Below are 25038 nucleotides of genomic sequence, written 5' to 3'. Positions count from 1 at the left end.
GAGGAAAAGACTGCCTACCTGGGCATTTGAGGCTTCTAGATTCCTACTAAACTGATAAATCCTGTCCTTAACAGCTCTTAAGTAGTTCTTTAGTTCTTCTGCCTCTTTTTGTGTTTGGCTGGCATCTCTCATGTCCCCTTTCTTGATTAAATGTAATGCTAGGGAGTCAATGTGGACCATGGTTGATTCTTTGATATCTATTTCACTCTTTAATCTCTGAAAGAAAGATACCATGGCATATCAGTAAACATATTTAGGCCAAAACAATATATTGGAGATTACGGTTTCTCCATCGACCCTTTTTTTTAATTGCAGGAAATAATATCTGTTATGCCTCCAGACGCTATTGTTTCAAGAAATGAGGAAGTACAATTAAAAAAAACACGCAGAATAAAATGTTTTATTAAGAGAATATACACTGTCTAACTTCTTGTCATTAAACAATACATGTATTTATGTCAAATATGAGCCCTCACATACTTATGCCACCCAAATTTTTTGCCATACCTTTATTTCTGCCATTTTAGCTGGAATGTTCATTGGTGACAAATGTTCTAAGTCTGTAATCCTGACTTCAACATCAGTCAGCCATTTGTACATCTGATCCTTCTTGTTTTGGAAGTCTTCAGACACTGTCGCTGACTGTTTGAGACTTGTCGTAATGGCTGAAACTTTTTGCTGTAGTCTATCCCATTCTGTGTTACAGTGGTGGATTATCGACTTGAGAGAACCGGCATGATCTGTCCTACCTTCACGTGCTAATTTTCTGTATACTTTATTAAGTTGTTCCAGTTCATTGAATTTTCCATGAATTTCTCTTTGGAGTTGCTGGAAAAACGTTTTGGAAATCAGTATAAAAAAGGCTACTGTGTATTTGAGAAATATATAATAAGATGTCTTGTTAACTCAAACTTGATGAACAAAGTGACAAACTAATTGTAAAATCTATAAATGGCCACAGTGATTACTATTTGCACCCGTATATACATGTATATAGTGTACATACACCTGCATAAGATGTTGCAATCTTAGTAAGCACACTATGAAAGGATACAAAGATTTCTATATAACTATTCATCCGAAAGCTGGATACAATTTAGGTGTCAGAACTGTTGGGCTGTATGTCAGGCACACACCAACGTAAATAGCATGTACTACAGTAAAACTTGGTTATAAAGAACCCAGATGTAAAGAAATCTTGGATATATGGGTTTTTTTTTTTTATGAATCCCCTAAGCAAATTTTCACAGTGTTTCTTATACGCATATGTAGAATCTTGATTATAAGGAAGCAAATTTTGATAGACTGAGGTCCCAGTGATTTTTTGTAACCAGGTTTTACTGTGTTGCAAAGAAACATAAAGGGATTACACTGAACCTTCAATGAATTTATGGCACTTCAAAATATATACAATGTAATTTGTTAAATTCAAATTTTACCTCAAAATGTTCAATCTCATCCTTGGAAAAACTAACATTCAAATCATCTGAAGTGGATGCCTCCACCTCTAGCTCGATATCATTGAGCCAACTTTCAAAATAATCACAATCTGCTCTGAGCTTTTCCCATGTATTCCAAGTATCCTCAATCCTGGAAAACACAAAAGCAGAAATAACAAAGAATGTTCAAGAAATGGAACTAAGACTGTGGGAGGAGTAGCAATTTGAAAGTATTTCTTGCATTATTCTATTTCAGTAACCATGGCATCACATCACATGAAAGTGTTGAGGGATGAACAGAAAGACGGACACAATGATTACTTTAGGTCAACCACATCTTGATACCGGTCCCTTAAATTTTTTTTTAAAAGACCCCCAGTCTATTTTCACTTATTTCTTAATCATTGTTCCATGAAAAGGAACAAAGCCCTTCATTTGAACAAAGAAACTATGGAAAACAAAACCTTATATACATGTACTTCAGAAAACTATTGAATTTACAAACCATAATCTTCTTTCTGGACAAGACTGACAAATATGTCTCCAACGGCGATCCAAATTCTTCATCGCTGTTTGTAGTGCACTGAATTCAATTTCTGTGGGACAAGCATCAGAGTCATGCAGCAGAACTTCACATAGATTGAGCACACTGCCCACTCCTGCACTGTGCAACTCCACATCTTTCTGTAGTTCCTGTAAAAACCAAGGAAATCTTAAATCTTCCAAACATTGGATATGATGTGGAAGATCCAGACACCAATGGTATTCCTCTTCCAACTTTTTCTGTAAATCTATGAACCATTCTGGTAAATCTTCAGCCATTACTCTGACATTATATGTGTGTCATACTAATTCTACAAATAGACTTCAACAATAAAGCATGACCTTGTCTTATCCCCTTAAGTAAAATAATTCTTACATGCAAAATTAATTATGTGTTAATGACATGGCTATTGATTGAAAGATCTTGGTTGAATATGCACTGAAAGTTTAAATGAGTGGTACTTGAAAATTTAAAAGAACCTATTCATCCACTGGTATTTAGTGTTTGACCCTAGACTTTAAAGAGCACCACAGGATTATTGAAATTCACTTGAAGGGCAAGGTATGCAACATGCTATTACATTTTATGCCTCAGTAAATTAAAAGTCACCTTATAATACGGTTGTATGAATTTATGGGACTTCGTCTACTTTCTCAACTCTTTTAGAGTGACAATTCCCTTTAACCCAAAATAATTACCAAAGAAGGAATGGTATTTAAGCCCCCCTTTCCAGAACCCCTCCCCCTTTCCTAAACAGAGACCAAAGGGCCTATGAGTCAAGATATCCATGGTTCTTTCAACTGATGGAAGATTTGCTGGGAAGATTAAAATGTCCTCATATAAAATTTTAAATGAACTAGAAGTCTCTGATGAGACTTTAGCTCTAATTGATTTCAATTCAAAAACAATCCAAAAGTTGCATTTTAGCATGCATGCATTTTTTTTAGTTTGACATTTATAGAATTAAGTACTTCAATGTTTTTCTAAAATGGTACCAAATTTTTTTTTTTAATTTAATCAAACTTATAGACCAAAAAAGCAAGAGGATTAGCATTTTGAAAGCACTTCATTTATTTTTTCTATTTTTTATTTGCAAATTTTTACCTTTTGACATTGCAGTTTTGATTTCATTTCTCTGTCATCAGATTCCATGAAAAACAGAGGTGAACACAAATCATGTTCTATATTTGCCAGCCATTTCCTCAGGTTTGCCATACTGGTATCTAGCTGTCTAACAGCCAGAAGAGTCTCCTCCAATTTCCGCTTCCTAAAAATTTTAAGGATTTAAACTAGTTGCAATCATTTTTTTTTTTAATTTACTGCCAGATTCAATATTTTGATGAAGGCCAATAAAATACTGAGGTCTGAATTAATTTTTTTTCTTCAAAAATTTGTAATGCAAAGCAAACAGAAATCCAACTGCCCTGCAGGCACAATGGTATAAAGAGAACAAGAAGAATTTGAATGAGAATTAGAATTCTGAGTTTTTCTTCATAAATGGCATGACATAAATATCCACACATTTGTCATTTAATTCTGAAACTGCTTACTAAGGCATATACTTTTTCTTCATCCTTCCTTTAAATAAACATGTGTACTTATTGAATTTTCTCCACCAAACTCATTATATACAATTGCTTCCTTTGATGCTAGTATAAATATATTTTTATCTACCTGAATTTCAGGGTTTTCTTCAGGTGATTCCATTTATCTTCCGTCTTTTGTATTTGACTCTCTATGCCTGGTCTCTGTAGTTCACTACTGATCTTCAGTAGTTCTTGTCCTTCCTCCAGAAGTTTGTCTTTGTACTGCTCTTTGGCTGACATTTCTGCTTTGTACTCCTAAAAATAAACAATTCAATGATAACCAATGCTTATTCTGCAGAATAGTTTATTGTAAAATATGCAATGATATTTAACCAGTTCAACATGATACGTTTTAGTAACAACTACTTAAAAGTATACAGAAGAGAAAATTTGAAAAACAGAGGGTCAGTTTTATATGCTGTCTACATAAAGGACTTGGGTAAGCAGCTCAGTAAAAAAAAAATATGCAAAGGAAAATGACAGCTTTAAAAATTGTGACAAAAGTGCACATTTTGAGATGCAACTTTCAAATTTGGTCCATTCAAGTCACTTACAAACAACTGACCCATTATAAAATCTAGAACCCCCTTAAGCTTTTGACATTGCATGAACATTGATTCCATACCCCAAAAGAAGGTGTCCTCACTCCTACCATTGTATATACCCATGTTTATTAAATATGAAAAGTACTTTAAAGTTTCAAATCTCCATATACTGATGAACTAACAATATGGTTGACTACTTCCTACAAGGCTCTTACATTATATGCAGAGCCCTAATTAGTAGCCTAGAAAATATTGTTTATATTGAAATTAATATATACAATGTACATACCTTTGAGAATTTTTGAAGTAAGTCCTCTATATGGTATTCTTTGTTTGTGATGACTTTATACTCCATATTGTCTATCCACTTATGGAAACTGGACACTTTATCACTGAAACTTGCCCAATGACATATACTGCTTTGAATCTGCATTTTTCGCTGGGATGCTTGGTTTTGCAGCTCATCCCACTGTTTATTTAGGAGGAGAATTCGTTGATGTAGAATATTTAAATCCTCTGTTTGGATGATACTGCTCAGTCTTATCTCCATCTCCAACAGAGATTGCCGTTGAATCTCAGACATCTGAAAACTTACTTCTATATCCTACAAAAATTCAAAATTAATAAATTAACTGGATGGAAACGAGTTAATATAGGTATCACTGGCATATAGTCTCCATTCTGATTTTAATGAAACATTACAATAATCTGGCAAAAAGGACAATAGACAAAAATTGGAAATTTTTTTAAATGTTACCACTGTGTTTTCATTTGAATTGAAACTCAGTAAAAAAAGATAGCTGTTGTATAGCTAATTATAGATGCATACATCATAGTCACTAAATACAACAGTTGGAATATTCTGTAAGGAGAACAGTGCCTTATTGCAACACCCTCTTTACACTATATGAGGTTGCTTGCATAGGAATTTAACCAATTGTACCGGTACTCTCTTTCTCAGGTGAGCTTAAATTTAATTCTTATCCAAAAATTAGAATGTACATGTAAATTTTTGACTTGTTGCAGAGTAAAAAGTTGAAATTAATTTAATGGTTCTAGAGAAAAATTAAGTAAAATTTCACAGATACTGAAAATATTTTATTTTAAAAAGTTCATAGGAAATTTGGTGATACCTTGAACTTTTCCCACATATTAAAAATCAATATTTTTTCTTCTTGAGCAGCTTATATTGGTAAAAAAATTTACTGCTTTCAATAGATCGGGCTCCAAGACCATAAACTGAGAACAGACTAAGTCAAAATTTTGATTTTTAATTTCTTGAGTCTTATTGAATGATTTTGCTTAAAAATTTGCAGTTTTTAATAAAATTTAAATTCAAATATATGATGAAAATTTTGTTTCATTATCAAAATTATTTCAAAAGTTAGATTGGTTTGAAATTTTGACTTAAGTCTGTTCTCAGTTTATGGTCTTGGAGCCTGGTCTCTTACCACACATTTCTGATATTCTGCTTGTAACTGATCATATCCAATAGGCAGTTCCCTAGAAAATTCTGTCCTTATGTCTTTGAGCCACAGAAGGAGTTCTTCCAACTTTTTCTCACAATCCTGCCATTCATGAAGAACACGTTCAAGTCTGGTACATTTCCTTTCAATTGAATTAACCAGTCCCATACACAGTGTTTGTAACATGTCAATTTTGGCACTGACTTCTTCCTGACCTTTTTCATCACCATGTTGCAAAAGGGGTTTTCCTTGCACATGGATTCTTTTAAATGCTGCCTCTTGACTTTTTAAATCTCTTTGAAGACCCTTAAATAAAAATTTAAAAAATATTACTCTGCTTTTTTTTTTTTCAAACAGATTCCTTTCTTTCTCCTAATAATCCTTAATTAGTAATCTACAGTATATAAATCCACAATATCTGACTTGATCAAATTCATGCAAAAACCACTGGGATGTCACAACGGTGGATATGAAAATGATTTCCTATGAAATATATCCATCCACTGTATAAAGGAGAAAACATGATAAAATGAAATCTTAAACAGAATTATCCTATATGACTGCTTAATACACAAAGCACTGCCCACTGCAATAGAAGCCAGCCCCATGAAACAAGGGCAGAGCAGAAAGGGAAAAATCCCATTTTATTCAGAGAATACAGGTTCTCGTACAAAAATTGATTTAGTGTTATTTCCCTTTGCATCCTTAAGAACTTCTTACCTGTAACTTTTCCAGAATATTCTTGCTTTCATGAATGGTTACTGAGTCTGCATCAAAATCTGATAAAATATTTTCCTTTTCTTTCAACCAGTTATGTAGTGCTGTAACTGATTCATTGAACGTGTTCCACTGATGGATGGAATTGTTAATGATGGCTTTCCTCTGAATGGCTCGTCTCCTAACACTTTCCCACTGTTCTGCTAATAAATGCAGTTTTAATTGTAATTCATCATTCTGTCCAAGTTTTCTTTCCTGTGTTATTTTTTGTCCATCATGAATTATTGAATGAAGAATTTGTTGTTTTGTGTACATGTCCAACTCAAACTTCTGTAAAAAGAAAACAAAAAATGCTATTGAAATACCCAATATGGTCAAAAGACAATGTATGGTTTTAAACCAGGAGTAATTTTGTTTAAGTTAAAGATTATCAATAAGAGAACATATTGATATTACTAACTGAATCCTTGTACTTAACATAGGTCCATGACCTACCTTAGTATCATTGAAACTTTACACTCTTTTGTATTCACTCAGCATTCAATGTGTTCTCTGTTTACTCCCTGTTTGCTTTCTGTTTTCCCTCCACTCACTCACTGTCTGCTTTCCACTTACTCAGTTTGTTCTCTGCTCACTTACTATTTACTCCCCACTCATTCACTGCTTGCCATTCACTCACTGTTTGACCTAGTTTAGAGCCCTGAAATATTTTCACTTTTTTGTATTTCCTCAGCATTCAGTATGCTCTCTGTTCACTCTCCACTTGCTCTCTGTTTACTCATTGTTTGCTCTCTAGCTATTCACTGTTTGACCTACTTAGGTCTCTGAAACTTTTTTGCATTCACTCAGCATTCAGTATACTTGTTAATCACTCACTGTTTGCTCTCTGGTCTCTTACTGTTTTTCCTAGCATAGAGTCCCTGAAACATTTTACACTTTTTTTGTATTTAATCAGTATTCAGTATGCTTCCTGCTCACTCACTGTTTGCTCTCTGCTTACTCACTATTTTCTCTCTAATTGCTTACTGTTTGCTCTTTGCTCATTCACTGTATGCTCACTGCTCACTCACTCTTTGATCTCTGGTCACTCACTGATTACTTTCCATTCACTCACTGTTTGCTCTCTGCTCATTCACTGTTTGCTCACTTACTCTTTGATCTCTGGTCACTCACTCTTTGATCTCTGGTCACTCACTGTTTACTTTTTATTCACTCACTGTTTGCTTTCTGCTCATTAATGTACACTTTGCATTCTCCATTTACTTGGGATTGACCAATTTTGCTCTTTCTACACTCACTTTTTGCTTTCTATTTGCTCACTAGTTTAATTCACCTGTTAGTTGATCACCTTTTGTTCATAATAATGTTTCTCATTTTTTGTTTCATTTTTTTTTTCATACCTCACACTGCCTAAGCTGCCTCTGGAGGTCGGGTAAATTCCCAGCAATTTCAATGGAGAGATCTAGCTCCGTTTGTCCAAGGAATGTCATCCACATATCACATTTCGTCTTGAAGTCATTCTGCAACAACAGTAAGCCTTGTAATGATTTGGCTCTTTCTCTGAGTTGTGAATGTTTTTTATACCACAAGTTATTTAAGTCTCGTAGTTCTTTTGCCATCTGTTTGGTGAGTGTACGCCTGTAACCAATGCTATTTAATATATCCAGTTGTTCTGCAGTTCTGTTCATTTGAGTTAAGGCATTCTTCAACTCATCAAACTGGTTCCTCATTGCTTGGTCATCACTAGATTGGTTCATTTCCTCTTTTTCTAAAACTCTATCCACATCACTGAGACACATTTTCACTTTATTTAGTAAATCATAAAATTCTTGTTTCTGTGAAATTTCATCACGCAGTTCCTCGACTAGTTTTGATGTTGTTTGTCTAAGTGCCATTAGTCGCTGTTCAATGGCACTCTGGCGTGAAGTAAAAGTAACTATACTGGTGGAATCCATGTTCTTGGTTACAGCATCACCCAGTTGATAAAGAAGGAAAACTCTTGACTGAAAATCATCCAGGTCTTTCATTAAAGTCTGAAAAGAGATCAAAACTGTTACATGTACATGTAAATAATATATAGCTACTAATTCCACACAGAAACAACAGGCCAATGGGCCTTGAATATCAAGATTTTATTTCTACATAATATACTCTTTAAGGTGAGAGCTTGTACAAGTTCTGATGTTCCATAGCCCTTGAAAGTATGGTTTATCAAATTTCCTTTATTTTCAAATATTCCAGGGTTCAAGTCATAAAGATTATATAGACAGACAAAACATGAAACTCTTGCAAAGTGCACCATATTGTATTTATTTCACAACTGTAATAAGTAGAAATTTTTCTTTAACACTCTTACCAGCTTCAAAGCTCTCAGAAAAAGAAACAAACTCTTGCATAAAATAAAAAAAAAAACAACTACTCTACCTTATTTTATTTTTGGACCAAGAATCTAAGGATTGATTTTATTTTTTGCAGAATGTCAAAAATTTGCTTTAACACACCTTAGCTGTCTCAAAGCACTCCTGTCTGTGGCTGCTGTCCTCTTTCTTGGCTAACAACTCCCAGCTGAGTCTTTCCTTGGTTTCCAGCCAAATTCTAGCCTGGGCATATTCCTCCTCATACATTTTCCACTTCGCCAAGCTGTCTTCAAACAGGTCCAGTCTCCTTCTCAAGTCTTTGGACATATTGTCCCAGCTATTAGGAGGGAAAAAGTGTTTTATAATTTGTGTATCTATGGGCTGCATAATACTTATGCATTTCAACTCTACAAGATTCTGAAACCAGTATGGAAACAGAATAATCACATTTTATTGTTGTAAAGCAGTTTGAGACATGTACAACTCGGCACATTGACTACATATATATTGGGGGGGGGGGGGGGGGTACCTATGGATGCTAGCTATGAATGAAATTAAATCTTCAAATAAAGTGACCCCCTCTTCCATCTAATCTACATGTATCATCACAACTGTTTCAAAGTACTGAAAACACACAGTCATTTACTTGCTCTAAACCCATGGTATATTTCACTTGACATTTTTATTTTCAAGACTTAAATATATAATTTGATTGGATGTTTTTAATTTCACTGTGTTTGTATGGCATTTTGTTTGTGGATCATATTACAATCAAAATTAAATTCTTCCATCAAAATCCCTCTTGATTTCCTTTGGCTAGATCAACTCCATGTAACATTTTGAAGGTGAAAAAATCTGTGACAATAGAAGAGCTTCCTTAATAAAAATATGTTCTGCAATGTATAAGGCTTAAATAGATAATATTTATTTCACATGCCTTGTTTGAATTTCTAACTGGGTTTGCTGTATTTCTCTCTTAGCTTGGAATTCACAAACATCCATCAACCGGTTACCAGTGGTTATAAGACTCTCAAATACAGGTTGACATCTTTTAACTGTTTCACTCAGGTTCTGAAAATAGATAGAAATAAATAAATTATTCATAAACTAATTGTCATAGCTTCACTACATTGATAGGATTGTAAAATATAGGACAAATCAGTTGAATTATTTGATCAAATGAAATATTTTCTTACATCTAAATTCAACAAAAATATATATTGCCTACATTAAGGAAAATAATGAATTCTCCCTTGGAAGAAATAAATGTAAAGCCTGCATCCTCTATCAAAATTTACTTTTTGATTTCAAGAATTCGTTTTTTTTTTTCATATCATTTTTTTAACAGATATAAAATATGCCTCAAGAATAAAATGGCAAATGATATATAGCATCAGTTTGCAAAACCTTAAAGGTTCTTTTACTTTTACCTGCAAGCAATATATTTTAGGAATTTTGATTCCAACACCATTGCTTCAAGGGGCCAACATTAAATTAATTTTAAATTCTCATTAAAATATTTTATATCATCATTACGGTTTAATTAATTGTCCTTGAGAGGGATTTTTGGACTTTCCTGTGAAATCATGTAATGAAAAGTAGATATGAAATTTGCTCACCTGTAATTTTTCCACCTGCATTTCATGAGTTTTCAAATCAGCTCCTATTTTGGTGTATCTTTTAAGGCTGTAATCAGCTTCTAAAAGCACTTTATTGATTTCATTTAACTCCGAATTATAGGTATTCCAATGTCTAAGGAAATTGTTCAGCACATTTTGTAGTTCTCTGACTTTAGATGAAATTTGCTGCCTCTGATCAATTAAGTTGTCCAAACTGGACTGGACAGTTTCCTGACAATCTAAGGAACTATAACTCAGATCAATCAACTCATCCCCCATTTTCTTCACAGTATCTATTTCATCTTCTTTTGATGAGAGTGCATCTTGCAAAATCTGGAAAAAAAAAAACAACAGAATTTAGAAATGTATTAAAGATGACCAAGTTGCACAAAAGCCCATAGCTTCAATGAAACATTCAAAAGGTTAGCTACACTGCATTTGTCCTTGAATATCAATGTTAAATGCTTGCACAAAGAAGTAATACATACTTTGCAGTCTGCGAGTGTTTGCTTCACGCTGACTTCATGTCCAATCAGATGATACCTGGTGATTTTTTCCTCCTGTTCACCGAACCACTTGCTAATCCTGCCCAATGCTTTGTCAAACTCTTGCCATTTATTATGCATTGTTTCTGTGTTTTTTAAAGTTTGTTTGATACTCTGTTCTAAACTTTGCCATCTCTTGTTGGCCTGTCCTAATCTCTCTGCAAAGTCTGTTTGATCCGATGATCCAGGGGCAAGTAACTCTATTGCAGATGTCTGCATGGCAGACTGATTGACAAAGTCAACAGTCAACTGTTTGCTGCCTAATTCTATGTTAAAATCCTGCATAAAAAGGTAAAATTTTCATAATTATGAACACCACAGAATTTTGGAAAAATTTTTTTTAACAATAATCCAGTTCCATGAATAAAATTGATTCAGATTAGCCATACCCGCTATCTTAACCAACAATGTACCCACACTGCAATTTTCAGTGCTGGGCAGGGTTCATTAAGTCAAACAAGGAAATTAAACTGTAACAATTTTTTCATTCATCATTTTCTAAAAAAATTAGATTAAATTAAAGCTGATTTTTTGCTCTGATTAAGAAATACATTTTATATTGTACTCTACACAAGGTCAGCAACGTTCTCATACTATATACACCTATTAAATGTAATAACGGACTGTTTTCAAAATCTACTTTCTTCCATAAACTTATGGTCATCCAATGTGCTAAGGTCAATATTTCTCTTAAGTAGGGAAATTATTCTATTTTCTTACCTTAAATTTTTTAAGCCGAGCTCCCACGTCTGCAAAATTTTTGATTGATTTTTCTTTCTCTCCTTTTACTGCTATCTCCATGATGTCTAACCAAGTTGTTAACTCATTGAGTGCTTGTCTGGATGGCATTAAATTCATCTGCATTTGGTGCAATTCTTTCTCAGTTTCTGCCACATTCTGATTAAGGTTGGCCCACTGTTTCGCAATCAAACCCACTTGGCCCTTTGTCTCTGTTGCATTGATTGTGCTGCTCTGAGCTAACTGGTTTCCATTTTCAATGACCTTTGACATCAGAGCTTGTTTTTGATGCATTTCTTTCTTGAATTCCTGAAATATACAAACAAAAACCCATGAGCTTTGATAGCCACCTAAGTATCATGGGCAACTTTTTTTTCTTAACAAACTCAATAAAAACCCTTCATCGTGTCACATACAAGCATTTTCATATTTCTCTGAAAAGCATGTGACTGCATGGACCAACATCTCAAATTCAACTCCCCTTGCCTTTCCCTTAGCAATATGAATTCAAAGAAATTCTAACTTTTTTTTGTTACATTATACATATATGAGCATGATTTTTTTTTTTGTGATAATAAATTATTACCTTGATCATCAGTACTTGTATAACTTATTTTTCTCCATTATATTTTTGTTGTCCAAATAACTTTTGATATTGGTTGTAACACTGCCCTAGATCTTGATAAAGAGGCTAAGGTACATACCAGTAGTTTGTCCACCTTGCCTCGGACAACCCCAATACTCTCTTGATCTTTATCTGACAGTTTTCTTATCCCTGATATTTTAGCCTGGGCCTTTGTCATCCAGGATGATAAAACTGCTGCCTCTGCATTAAATTGCTCCATTTGCTGCCCAATGGATTCCAACCTGCAAAAGAAAAGATACATTTGCTATGATTAATTTGTAATCATTGAGTGACTTTGAAAAAAAATGACATAGTGACATTACAAAGGAATATTTTTGCTCTTACAAATTTAAACTTGTTTAAATGACATTAACTGACAAAAAATATTACATCTCTGATAAATAAGAGCAACATATAAACTTGGCAAAATACCCCACTTGAGGCTGCACAAGGTCAGAAAAACTTATTATACAGCAGAACTTTTCTTATAGTTACTGTAATTTCTGGGATCAAATAGTGCTTAATTGAAAAAGAATCTGGACAAAAAATCATATAATTTTCTTAAAAGAACTTATCTTAAATTTTGACTATACATGTAGGTAATCTAATAATTAAGAGAACCATGTCTATTAACACTTGTATGACTTGTCTACACAATTTACCTTTTCAATTCATTGCTGACTTCTGAGTTCAAATTAATATATCTATCAGCAAGATCTGATGTATCCTTTTCAAGGGGTGCACAGTTCACAGAATGCAAAAGCTGCTTTGCTTTATCAACAAACTGAAACAGAATGGGTCGCTCCTCATTCAAGTCCTTTTGTAACTGCTTGTAAAGAGTTATCCTTTCCTGAATCAGTGGAGAAGACTCCATTTTAGATGCAGATTTTGGAATTTGGTTTTCAATCCTATCCAAGAACTGCTGCAGCTTGACGTAGCTTTGATAGATGTTTGTCCACTGTCTTGCCGTTCTCTCCAGTTTTTGTCCGATCAGACTGGCCTTATCTAGTAAGACATGTGTCTGGTTGTTTAGCTGTGAATGTTTACTAAGATGTTTCTGTCGGACAGCCTGGTTTGTTTGAGCAGCAAGGCTATCCAACATTGCCCTGTGTACTTCCAGATCACTAAAAAAATCCTGTATTAAAAAAATATTAATGATAATTAACAACAATGCTCATTTGTATGATATGCTATACTTGTATAGTCAAACCTCATTATCTTGAATGTGCAGTCAAATCTCACGTATCTTGAAAGTGGCAGGGCCAAGTGAAAACTTTGAGAATATCTAAGAACTTGAGATAATAAAGTTAAAATACATGATAATGTAAAAAGTGGTTGGAAATTCCAACTCACTTCTATATATCCAGTTTTTGAAATATTGAAGTTCAATTAAGAATTCTTAAGTTCAACTGTAAATTTACATTTATGTACAGAACGTAAGCTAAAATGAATATCAAAATATTACCTGATGGGATGCAATCTGTTTCTTCAGTTCTTCAAGGCTAGTGACTGACAAAGTTTCAATCTTGACTTTTTCCTTTGCTGTTTCCAGGAACTCGGCGTAATCTTTCAACATTTTCTCGTACTGTTCCTGTGCCGACACTGACTGTAAAATGTCTGCCTTCCTCTCAGTTACCTTTGTAAATAGAAATTATGTAATTTGTAAAAATTATTAACACTTCAAAATGCACATCTGTAAAGACAATGAGCATAATTTAGATGATCAATGAATTCTAACTAGCAAGTTGTAATTTCAGATTTCTAATATTAGTTGCTGCTAATCTTCTGGAGATTCCTTCATTAAACCAGAGAATAAAAATGCTAATATTTTTTTAAATGATCAATACAACTGCCTGAAGAATACAATGATGATGAGTCTGGATTTTCATATATACATGTACATTTATTATTTTTTTTTTTTATTTTCAGTGGAATGAGTTTCAAGGTATTGTTATACAATGGGATATTTACATGAAGGATTTCTTCTCCATTAGTTAGAGTAAATAACTCCACAGGTAAATTTCTCCATTTACAGCATCTTACCATTTGTTTTATTTCTGTAAGCTGGCTGTTGAGAGATTTCCAGTCTGACGGTGGAATTCTTACAGATGTTGGAGAAAACAAAGTATCTTCTCTTTTCTTGAAATCTTCAAATTTGGACTCCAGTGTCCCTAATTTCGCCTCTAATTTCTGTATTTGTAATGAAATATTAATATGCAAATAAAAAGGAAATGCCCAAATAAAAATCATATTTCTATGAAAATAAACTTCAACGCATTTTTGTACATGTATTATGAAATATTTATTCCAAATTTTTATTAAAACCGATAATATCATTCTAACAATTGCTAACCTGCATAGCCGAAACATGTTGATCGGCAGGGAACAAAACTTTAAATCTGGATATCTCTTTGCTCAATTCTGACATTTTTTCTTGTAGATTTTTCAAGTCCTCCTAAAAAAAGACAATGCGCATATGACTCACTGTTAAACTTAGCTCAATGCAAATGAAAATAAAGGTACTGAATATTTCACAGTATCAAAATATTTTGCCACACCAAGCACAGTAAATTAATCTTTTTTTCACCTTATGCTCTTTCATTAGACTGTATGAATCTGTCAGTTCATCTGCTTTAGATTGGGCCTTGTTTTCAATCATCTGAACTCTCCTATCAAGATTTTCCAGACTTTGTTGAATGAGGCCCTGACTCTCCAGATTGGCAGCAGACAACAAACCCTGGGAGAGATTCCCCATGGCTGATATATCACTTTGTAGGGATCGGATTTCATGCTGAAAAGCCTGTCAAAAGATTTGCCAAAATAAGACTCCATTACCAACTTGAAATTTATCTTGCTCAGACTCCTAAACAGAATTAAATAAATTTGTATGAATTTGAATTGAATGAATGAATGCATCAAGAAATGTTTTCTTTTCCTACCTCACTGTCCTTCAGCATTTCATCAAGGTCATAATCCGCATCCGGATTAAACAACCTCTGCTCAGCCAGATCCAGCCAGGAGGAAACATCCTGCAAGGCATCCTGATAATTCTGCTGGAAGCTGAGAGCATTATCCAATCGTAGCTGCTTGTCCTCACACTGATGTTGAAGCTGATGCCAGAAACCTAACAGATCTGACAATTTCTTCCTGACATCCACAAGTTGATGCCCTCTGTGCTGAGGAGGGCTCCATCCAACAGTTGGCATACTGGAATCCTTAAGTTTAAATAAAAGAAATGAGAATACTGAATATATGCAACAACTTTACTAGCATTAACCAAGATAAGTTGAAAAACTGGGTCACAATTTAACAAACTTCAATTTGCGCTACAAATATAGGATGCCTTCATATAAATTAAATGCACTGTGGTCTTGATGTTTTTTAATACACATTTTATTTGTTACCGGAAAGTCCAACTCCTTTTTATCTAGCATGTCCTCCAGATTCTGCCTTTTATGAGCAAACTCTCTGTGAATTTTCTCCCACCTCCGATCAAGTTTAGCCTCTCTGTTTCCTAAAACCTCTGGTAATGAAGGTCTGAGATTTGGAACTTCTTTTGAAATATGATGCAGAAGTTGTCTGTGATCAGAAATATCTGATTTGAGTTTCTGAAATAAAATATAATAAAACAAGTATTAATTCAACATTACACTTACATGCCTTTTATGATGAAAGTTTGAAAAAGTTTGTTTATACATATATGTATAATCATTTGGGATGGGGGGGGGGGAGGTGGAATAAATTCAAAATTTTCTTCAGTTCATCTGATTATTTTCTAAAAAAAAATTATTTAATTACAGCTAAAATATGATCCACTGTAAAACTAGATTGATTTGATTGAAGGATAAGTCATAAGATTTATCAATTATTTTTAATTGTACATAACATCTTAAAATGTTTTGCTATGTGGTTATTCTAAGAATACCTGTTGAAGCTCAGCATGATCTGGCGAAATCAAACTCTCCATACTTTGTGATGGTAACGTCATGTGCCTTGTCTCTGTTACCCATGCCTGAAGTTTCTGAAGGCTATCTTCATATTCATTCATCTCTCGTTGCCTTTTTTCACTTTCTTTCACTGCATGTCGTAAGTGACCTTGCTTTTCTATGGTTGCTAATTTGAGAGCACCAAGTTTCTTTTGTACACTGGACAAATGTGAGCGTAGTTTTTTGGCATTTTGAGGATTTTCAAATTGGCACAGTTGGTCACATTGAACAGCTAAGTCTGGGATTGTTTGTAACCTTTTGCTTACTTCTTCCTGCAATGCCTGAAACATATTTTCTTTCATCAGTGATCAGCTGATTCTTTCAGATACATGTATATTGCATGTACATGTACGATCACATGAAGTAACTGAAACTGTATTTATTTTCATTGTCAACAACTTTCAAAGTGCATTAACTATCAAAGTTTATTAACTTAAACACATGTTAAAGTTGAGCAACTCAAGCTTATATTAACAACATCAAAATGCATTAAATAAGACTTCGTGATGAATAAACCTTTGCACACTTATGATTTCTACAATTGAACATAAGATCAAAAATTTTGTATAAAACCTTATCATCTTCCAGATTTTTTCTCAAAGATTCTGCTTTTTCTGTTGCTAATGGTGTCTCTGACATTTGCATTTCTTTTTCGGCAATCCATTCCTCTATATCGCCCAGCTGTCTCTGGTAAGCTGATTTTGCTATTGCATGCCTCTCTCTATCTTTAACAAATTCCTGTGAAATTTTGCAAATTGTATTTTATATTAGTCATCTATCCCACCTGGCTTACTCAACATTCGAAGAGTAGAAAATTTCCCCCATTGTTTATGGGTAGACAGATAACACATTCATCTAGAATTTTATAGTAGAGCCTTACTTGTAGTTGGTTGCCTTTTATGTCAGCCAAAGTCTGTAGATTTTCCACCCTGTCAGAGAGTATGGTTAGAGTTGACTGCATAGTCTGTAAGCCATCTTTGTCAGATGGATCTACAAGATGTCTACCTTGCTCTCGAAGGTGGATTATGTCCCCTTTTACTTCATCAATACTATGTAGAATTTGCTTTAAAATAAAAAGCAGCTCAAAAGTGACAAATTAACAACTCTATGAAATTAATTACCCCTTACAACCCTTCTGTTATATAATCTGTCAGTTAGATTTCTCTCTTACTGTATGTACATGTAATCAATACGTTTTATAATAGTGATTTCCCATTAAGGTACAATTAAGCACACAACTGCTTGGATGTCAGTTGAAGAAAATGTTTATGTAATGGAGAAGAATGTTTGATGCCAAGGAATCAAGAGGAAAAAATGACAGACATGCATTGCAGTGGTGATTTTGACCAACCTGAAAGTCAGCAATGTGTTTGTCCACATCAGAAGTTACACCCATCTCTCCACAGATACTGATATGTAATCTGTCAATCTGTGCATTCACGTCTTTGACAGCTTCCTGGAATTGTTTCTGATTTTGTAGAGCACTTAGAAGTTGTTGTTCTTTGCTACCAAGCTGCAAAACAGAACACATTTTATTCATAATAAACACAGATAAAGCATGAGACTTGAAGTATTACTTCTATGTCTCCCTTTTGTTAAACTTCCATATACCAAAACAAAACAAAAAATTCATAGAATTATGTATCCTGTAGTCTACCTTTGTACCAAGTTTTACTGAAATCAGATCTTAAATGTAGATATACGGTAGTTTCAATTTGAAAGAATTTAAATGTCTAGTAATCACAGTAACACTGTTAATCGAAATTCAAAATTTGTATCATGTTGAAGTCTCCTTGTGTAAGAGGTATAATTAAATTTAAACATATACTGGAAGAGGAGAAGTATCATTTTGAAAATATTCCACCAAATTTTCTGATTTTAGTATCCATGCCAACATTGTTCATCTAAATCATAAGTATATAAGTATTATCATGTATATACAGTTGAATTTTGGTATCTCGAACACCAATTTCTCAAAACCCATGGATATTTAAAAGTAATCTGGAAGTCCCAACCACTTATTCTTTAAGTATTTTACCCTTGAAATCTCAGATATCTCAAAGTTTTTTCTCATCCCATCGAATTAGAGATAACAAGGTTTGACTGTATGTACCTTTAATAATATCTGCAAATATTGTGTAAATGATGTCCATACCAGTGATATCAGGGTCATACACATGAACATGTACCTACATGTATGTAACTGAATCACATTTATGTGATCTTCACATGTATTATTTGGTTCATATGTATAGATGTACTTAAAAGCATGGCTTACATAGAGATTAGGATAAAGGCCTGAATGGGAAAGGTATTAATTTGAAAATTTCTATGAAGTATGCATACATACATTTTAAATGAATAATCTTGGTCTTTTGACCTTGATCCTTGGTAAATAACCTAGGATCTTTATCATATTTTATCATCACTATTTAGTAACAAAAAAAAACAATAGGCCCATGGGCCACAACGCTCACCTGAGTCAATATGGCTCTGCTGTTCTTCCTCAGCAGATTTCTTCTCCTATATATTCATATATAAAGCTTTGATTGCCTGTTCTAGGCATACCCTACCCCAAGGTGCCATGTTTTAAATGAAATTGAATATAAACCTTCTGAGGATGCTTCTATCTTCATATAACTAATCATGATTTTGCTGTTCTTTAAAACAGAATTTTAAATATGTCTAACACCCTACCATGGGGGGGGGGGGGGGGGTTGTTCATGATTTGAACAAACTTGAATGTACACTAAATGAGGATGCTTCCATATCAATATGACCGATCATGGCTTTGTTGTTCTTGAGATTGAAGAAGATTTTTAAAGATATTTCCTGTATATGTTCTTTTGTAAAACTTTGATCCCCCATTAGGGCCCCACCCTACTACTGGAGGATGCCTTGAACAAGCTTGAATCTACAATATTTGGGGATGATTCCGTATCAATATGACTAATTGTGGCTTTGTTGTTCTTGAGAAGAAGATTTTTAAAGAATTTTCCTATATATTCCTATGTAAAAATTTGATCCCCCATTGTAGCCCCACCCTACCCCCGGGGGTCGTGATTTGAACAAATTTGAATCTACACTACTTGAAGATGATTCCATATCAATATGACTAATTGTGGGTTTGTTGTTCTTGAGAAGAAGATTTTTAAAGATTTTCCCTATATATTCCTATGTAAAACTTTGATCCCCCATTGTGGCCCCACCCTACCCCCGGGGGTCATGATTTGAAGAAAATTGAATCTACACTATGTAATGAAGGTTTCACATAAGTATAAACTTTTCTGGCTCAATGGTTCTTGAGAAGAAGATATTTAAAAGATGACACCAAATTTTCACCAATTCTTAATTATCTCTCCTTGAAAGAGGGCGTGGCCCTTCATTTGAACAAACTTGAACCCCCTTCACCCAAGGATGCTTTGTGGCAAGTTTGGTTGAAATTGGCCCAGTGGTTCTGGAGAAGAAGTCGAAAATGTGAAAAGTTTACAGACAGACGGACAGACAGATGGACTACAGACAAAATGTGATCAGAAAAGCTCACTTGAGCTTTCAGCTCAGGTGAGCTAAAAATCAGTAGATTTGATTTAAATTCAAGTTCTTGAGTCAAACAAAATTTGAATATTAAATGTCTTATGTTCATATCAGTATTCTTAACAAAATACAAATTTACTTTAAAATTTTCAATGAACAAAGTCAAGTTCATGGTATCAGTGCAATTTGAAGACCCTCCTTTATCAAAGCAATCTGAAATCACTACATTACCTGCATCTGCAGTGTATTCCATGATGAATTAAGTTCAGCCAACTTAGAATCTCTAGTACCAGAAGAATGGCCAACAAGCAATGGCCTGGCTTTAGAATCGAAAGATGCACTGCGTTCTCTAGGCAGTTCAAGATGAGCAGCGAGCAAATTAGGCACACTGGTAGATACACCCTGAACAGGTTCAAGCAGTTTGTGTTAGTAGATATTAATATGTAAAAATATTATTTCTACACAACCAAATTCATAATTCAAAATCAAAGATACAAATTTCATGCACTCCTACTGAAATAAATACAAGATCAATGTTTATTCTCAGAAAAGAGAAATAAATCAGGCATAAACTCCATGATGCATTTACTGACAGAATCTGATGATTATTACTGATATACTGAACACTATCAGTCATGCCAATGAATTCAAAACAAAGCATGTTACCACATTTATTTATTCACTTTGAATCCCTACTCCTGTGCATTAATATAAACATTGATATTGATGACCAAGTCCATTATTATTATTTCTATTACCGTAACTGGATCCAAAGCTTTTAGAGTAGCTTTGATAGGCTGCCTTGCTGTGACTTTTTCTCGTTTCTGACGTTTGAACTGTCTCGGACTCAGTGACAACATTTGCGGAGCGCTGTACTTTTTAGGCTGGATCAGTTCGTCATCACACAGAGCTGTTGGAGAAGGAGATCTGCTTCTCACTTTCTGAACAGAGGGAACTGATCTGTTTAATCCACGTTCACTCTGTTTGCTTAGAAGGTTCGAAAAATTCTCTTGACTTAGTCTCGGTGGATCCCTCTCCATCTTTGACCCGTCGAAAACATCCGCGGAGCCGATACCATGAATTGTATCACTTGATCGCTCAGCCATTCTACGAGCAGAAAGTGGGGAAAGCTGTCCTGCAGGAAACAGCAGAGGACTACTTTTCCATGCTTTTCCTGTTTGTCTGTGTAGATCTTCAGGGAAAGAAGGAGTGGTAGTTGTGGTAAGACTTCGAGGTGTAAGGAAGACACCGCTGTCGGGGTGGTCAGAATCAGAGTGTACAGGAATCCGCATAGAGGAACTGGAGCTCAGGAGATCCTGGTCAGGAAGTCTACTGGGAAAATCCGGTTCACTTTTCGCCATAAGCCTTTTACTCTTTTCATTGATGTTGTAAATTCTATCTTGGTACTGTTTAATCTGAGCTGCTAAAGCCTACATTGGATGCAAATAAAATATATTCAAGACATGCAATAGGTAACATGCATAATTTCAAAAATGCATCTGAGTTATAGTACATGCATAACAATACTGTTAACATATGCAAGTATAAATATTCATAATATTGACATGCAAATGCTTATTTATAATGAGCACTAATCACACATGGAGAGCATGAAATATGGCCAAACATTCAAAGAGTAAATAGTTTTTAATATTCTTTCAATAAAATTAAATTCCAAAGATTTATTTTCAATTAAAATGAACACATAAGATTTTGTGCCTTAGCATTAAGGATTTCAACATTTTCAGAACAAGTTTTCTTACATTATGTTCAGAAATCTGTTTTTTCAGTGAGCCCATATCAGTGCCTTGTACAGGGGAGGACAAAAGTTTGTCTTGAGCCTCATAAATTTCTGCAGTCAGGGACTGGACTTCTGTCTCAAACTGTTCTTGTTGATTCGCAGCCTCCCGTAGCCTCCTGCATCGATCACTTGCCTCCTGTTGGAGTTCATCTATCTCGGCTAAAAGTGATATATCAGGGTGCTTTGATAGATCACCGCTGGAGGACAGTACACCAGAACTCTGTTCCAATATCTCCTGAGCTTTTTCTCTATGAATTTCAATGTCTGCCAACATTCTCTGTAGGAATATAAGCAAGTCTGGATCAGTGACAAATAAAATAACATCTCATACAGTTAAACTTAAGTATCTTGATATTTTGAACTTCATGGAAATGTCTGAGTTTAAAGTCCTAACCACTTTTATTTATATATTTTGACCTCACTATCTTGAATCCTTGTATATATCAAATATTTTTCTCAACTGAGTTTGAGATAATGAGGTTTGACTGTATCTCAATGAACTGTTAAGTTCATTTTAAATTATACACTCCTAATGGAATGCATTTGTAAGATGAATTTCCATGCAGTCATTATGATGTGCAATGCTTACTATCCAAATTATCCATTCTTTATGATCAAGTCACAGCATCTACATTATCATGAGTAAATGTTTTGTTTCAAATATTTCTACACTGAGAATCAATGTATGTCTCAGACCACAAGTTCTCGAAAAATTAGGATTTGAAGACGAACTTTAAAATTTGTTCACTAATGCCTCACGAAAACCATGAACCCAAATTTTATTATCCCTTTATAAGAGCTATGCTTTACTTAATAATTCTTTTTAGAATCTTCATAAGTACAGTAGTTCTAGAAAAGCAGAATTCTAATGAATTAAGCCTATTTTTACTTTTCTTACTTTATTTAACCCCCTTGGTTCTTTATTTTAACAAACCCTACCTCCTGTTGAGCTAACTGTTCCCTCAGACAAGTACTTGAATTCCTCACAGGTAAATGTGATCGAGTCTCCTCCATCCACCTCCTCAGATCTCTGAGGTCCCTCTCGCATTCTTCCAAGTGACCTACAGAATCTTCTAGAACTCCAAGTTTGTCCTTTACATCTGTGTGTATTTTAAACATTTGCTGATTTATCCTGGCAAGTTTATCCCTTTCTCTGCTTGTATCACATATTGGTTCCATCTGTCTGAAGATGCTGCCTAAATAGTCCACTTTGTTTTGGTTCTGGTCACTTTCTTTTGATAGTTTCTTAAAAATATACGGTAATTGTCAGTCATTTAGATCAACAATTAAGTCTAACAAGTAGATTTGAAAGAGTTACTGTAAATAACTTTTTATTCACTAGAACTTAACTTTCGCCTAATTACACAAGACCGTCAACTTGTGAAATTTTTCTTCACACACATATTCTTTTTATAATGAAAAAGATTACATCCAAAAAGCACCAAAATTAGTGAAAAAATTTTCTCACTTAAAAATACCAAATAAATTTCTCGCGAAAATAAGATACATGTATTTTGAAAATTTTGTGACCTGCAGTAGTTCTACTGTTTGCTATTGGTCTGATATGACGTGCTACATACCAAGTACAATTTCATGCGTTCTTTTATTCCGCTATCCTCTGAAGTACTCATAACATTTTTAGCAGAATTCAACCACTCTTGTACGGAATGTGCCGTGTTTTGAAAATCCCTGGAAAGCTTCTCAGCTTCGTTCAACTCTCCACCTCTTTTAGCGAATTTTGCTTGAAGATTTAGCCACTGCTGGTTGATATCTTTGAGAGACTTTTGCACGGTCTGTTTTTCTACTGGATCTGTTGAGTGTTTGATGAGATCACTTCCTTTCTGTCTCAGGTGGTCCAAGACAGGTTTGAAGGTTTCAAACTCTTGTGACAATTGCTAGAAAAATAGAAAAAAAATTGAATGTTTGAAAATTAAAATAAAAGAAAGCACACACACACATACTTTTAAATTAAATATTCCTCAACAAAAATAGATCAATACGACAAACATTAACTTTCATCAATTATGGTTATGGATGTAATTTCACAGTCCTGCAACTATTTAACCTTTTAAACAACCTTTACAAACTACACTGAACATTTTATCCCAAAAAGACCAAGTCGTCAAAATAAAGAATGAATTACATAGAAGAGAGCTTAGCAAGCAACACGATAACATATTTTGTTCATATCAGGTGCTGCTCCATTCTACCCGACTGATTTCTAAATCCTTCAGATCTTGTGTGTGTTTACTGCCAACATAGTATGTGATAGAATTGTCCAATGAATGAAGTCCCTATAAAAGTTATTGATAACAGGCACTACCACGTTTGAACCATATCAAATAAAATTCTTCAAACTCCTTTTCTATATTTCCTGTGCCTTGTATCTGCAAATTCATTATATAGATCTATTTTCTCACAAACCGCTTTGAAGACAAAAAAAGTCTTATTGACAAACTTTAAGGGTTTTTAAAAAATCTTTTTAAAAAGTCTGAACACTAATTGTTAAGGAATGTATTGATTTTACAAACAAAAGTGTGTTTTTCTTACTATTTTCAATGTTATAATCAATTGACAAAAAAGTTCATGCTGAAAAAATTAGTAGTCAGTCCTAAAGTAACAAGAATGACATTTAAAACATTTGTATTCCAAACACAGAGTAATTCCTTTTAATTGTAGGAAAAATGTCCTTTATAACATTCAATTTGTAGAGAGAGAGAGAGAGAGAGAGAGAGAAAGAGAAGGAGAGAGAGAAATCAGACAAGAAGTAGGTATAAGGTTAAGATCAGGGATTCTGATTGAAATGTCATTAACTTGATGTCAGGCCATTAACCTGATATCAGTGTATAGTTATACAATATACAGTATTAAAAAAATAAATTAATGAAACATTATCAGGAAAGGTAAATTTAAGGTCATAATTAATGCCTGGAAGGTCAACAAATTCCAATCTGATTGAATAAATTCTATGCCTTGTTCACTTGGTGAGTTTATTTGGAATTAAACATAAGTTACTGCAAATTAAATTTAAACCATGTTCATAGGGTAGAATTCAATGCAAATTGGTTTAATTCGAATTAATTTGCTGCGCATCAATATGCTTCTTATTGACTCTGTGTGAAGAGTAAGCAAAGCTAATTCTAATTAAAATTTGACGCATGTGTAATAGCAAAATTAGGCAACTTGCCACATGTTGATGATCAGATATCAGTACTTATGCTATTTTTGAGTGAAAAACAAAGAAAAGTTTATCACTAAAAATGTATACAAACACTACTGTGGAATCATCATTGTCCATGGGAGATCAATATTCATGGATTTCGTGGGTCACCCTTACCCACAAATTTACATCCCCACGAATATTTATTTTGTAAACCTATTGATTCATTGAATCTACTGCATAAACGAATAACCCACAAAATTACGCCCCACGAACAAGTAAAATTTTGCTTGCTCACAAGTCACAAACATTGGTCCCCATGAATAAAATAATTCACAGTATGCCATTATGTTAAATATAGATCTGCTCTGCATAA

General features: G+C 34.0%; 1 protein-coding gene across 1 annotated transcript in view; it reads right to left on the bottom strand.

The window, feature by feature from the left end:
• Window positions 1-25038, bottom strand: part of LOC133172374 (muscle-specific protein 300 kDa-like) — a 144583-nt gene that overhangs the window by 14687 nt on the left and 104858 nt on the right. Inside the window, exons 102-116 of the mRNA XM_061307249.1 lie at window positions 23083-23397; window positions 22442-22747; window positions 21465-21779; window positions 20460-21131; window positions 19933-20103; window positions 17519-17680; window positions 17048-17230; window positions 5566-5886; window positions 4404-4718; window positions 3658-3824; window positions 3088-3250; window positions 1945-2132; window positions 1440-1590; window positions 508-828; window positions 19-216 (exon numbers count right to left, since the gene is read on the bottom strand). Of these exons, the coding sequence (XP_061163233.1) occupies window positions 19-216; window positions 508-828; window positions 1440-1590; window positions 1945-2132; window positions 3088-3250; window positions 3658-3824; window positions 4404-4718; window positions 5566-5886; window positions 17048-17230; window positions 17519-17680; window positions 19933-20103; window positions 20460-21131; window positions 21465-21779; window positions 22442-22747; window positions 23083-23397 (3948 nt within the window). The remainder of the gene's footprint in view (window positions 1-18; window positions 217-507; window positions 829-1439; window positions 1591-1944; window positions 2133-3087; window positions 3251-3657; window positions 3825-4403; window positions 4719-5565; window positions 5887-17047; window positions 17231-17518; window positions 17681-19932; window positions 20104-20459; window positions 21132-21464; window positions 21780-22441; window positions 22748-23082; window positions 23398-25038) is intronic.

The sequence above is a fragment of the Saccostrea echinata genome, unplaced genomic scaffold (genome assembly GCF_033153115.1).
Source record: "Saccostrea echinata isolate AGI-Se365-2 ecotype Australia unplaced genomic scaffold, CSIRO_AGI_Sech_v1 ptg000002l, whole genome shotgun sequence".
Taxonomy (NCBI): domain Eukaryota; kingdom Metazoa; phylum Mollusca; class Bivalvia; order Ostreida; family Ostreidae; genus Saccostrea; species Saccostrea echinata.
The sequence above is the reverse complement of the archived record's forward strand: the minus strand, read 5'-3'. Positions and strand labels throughout refer to the sequence as shown.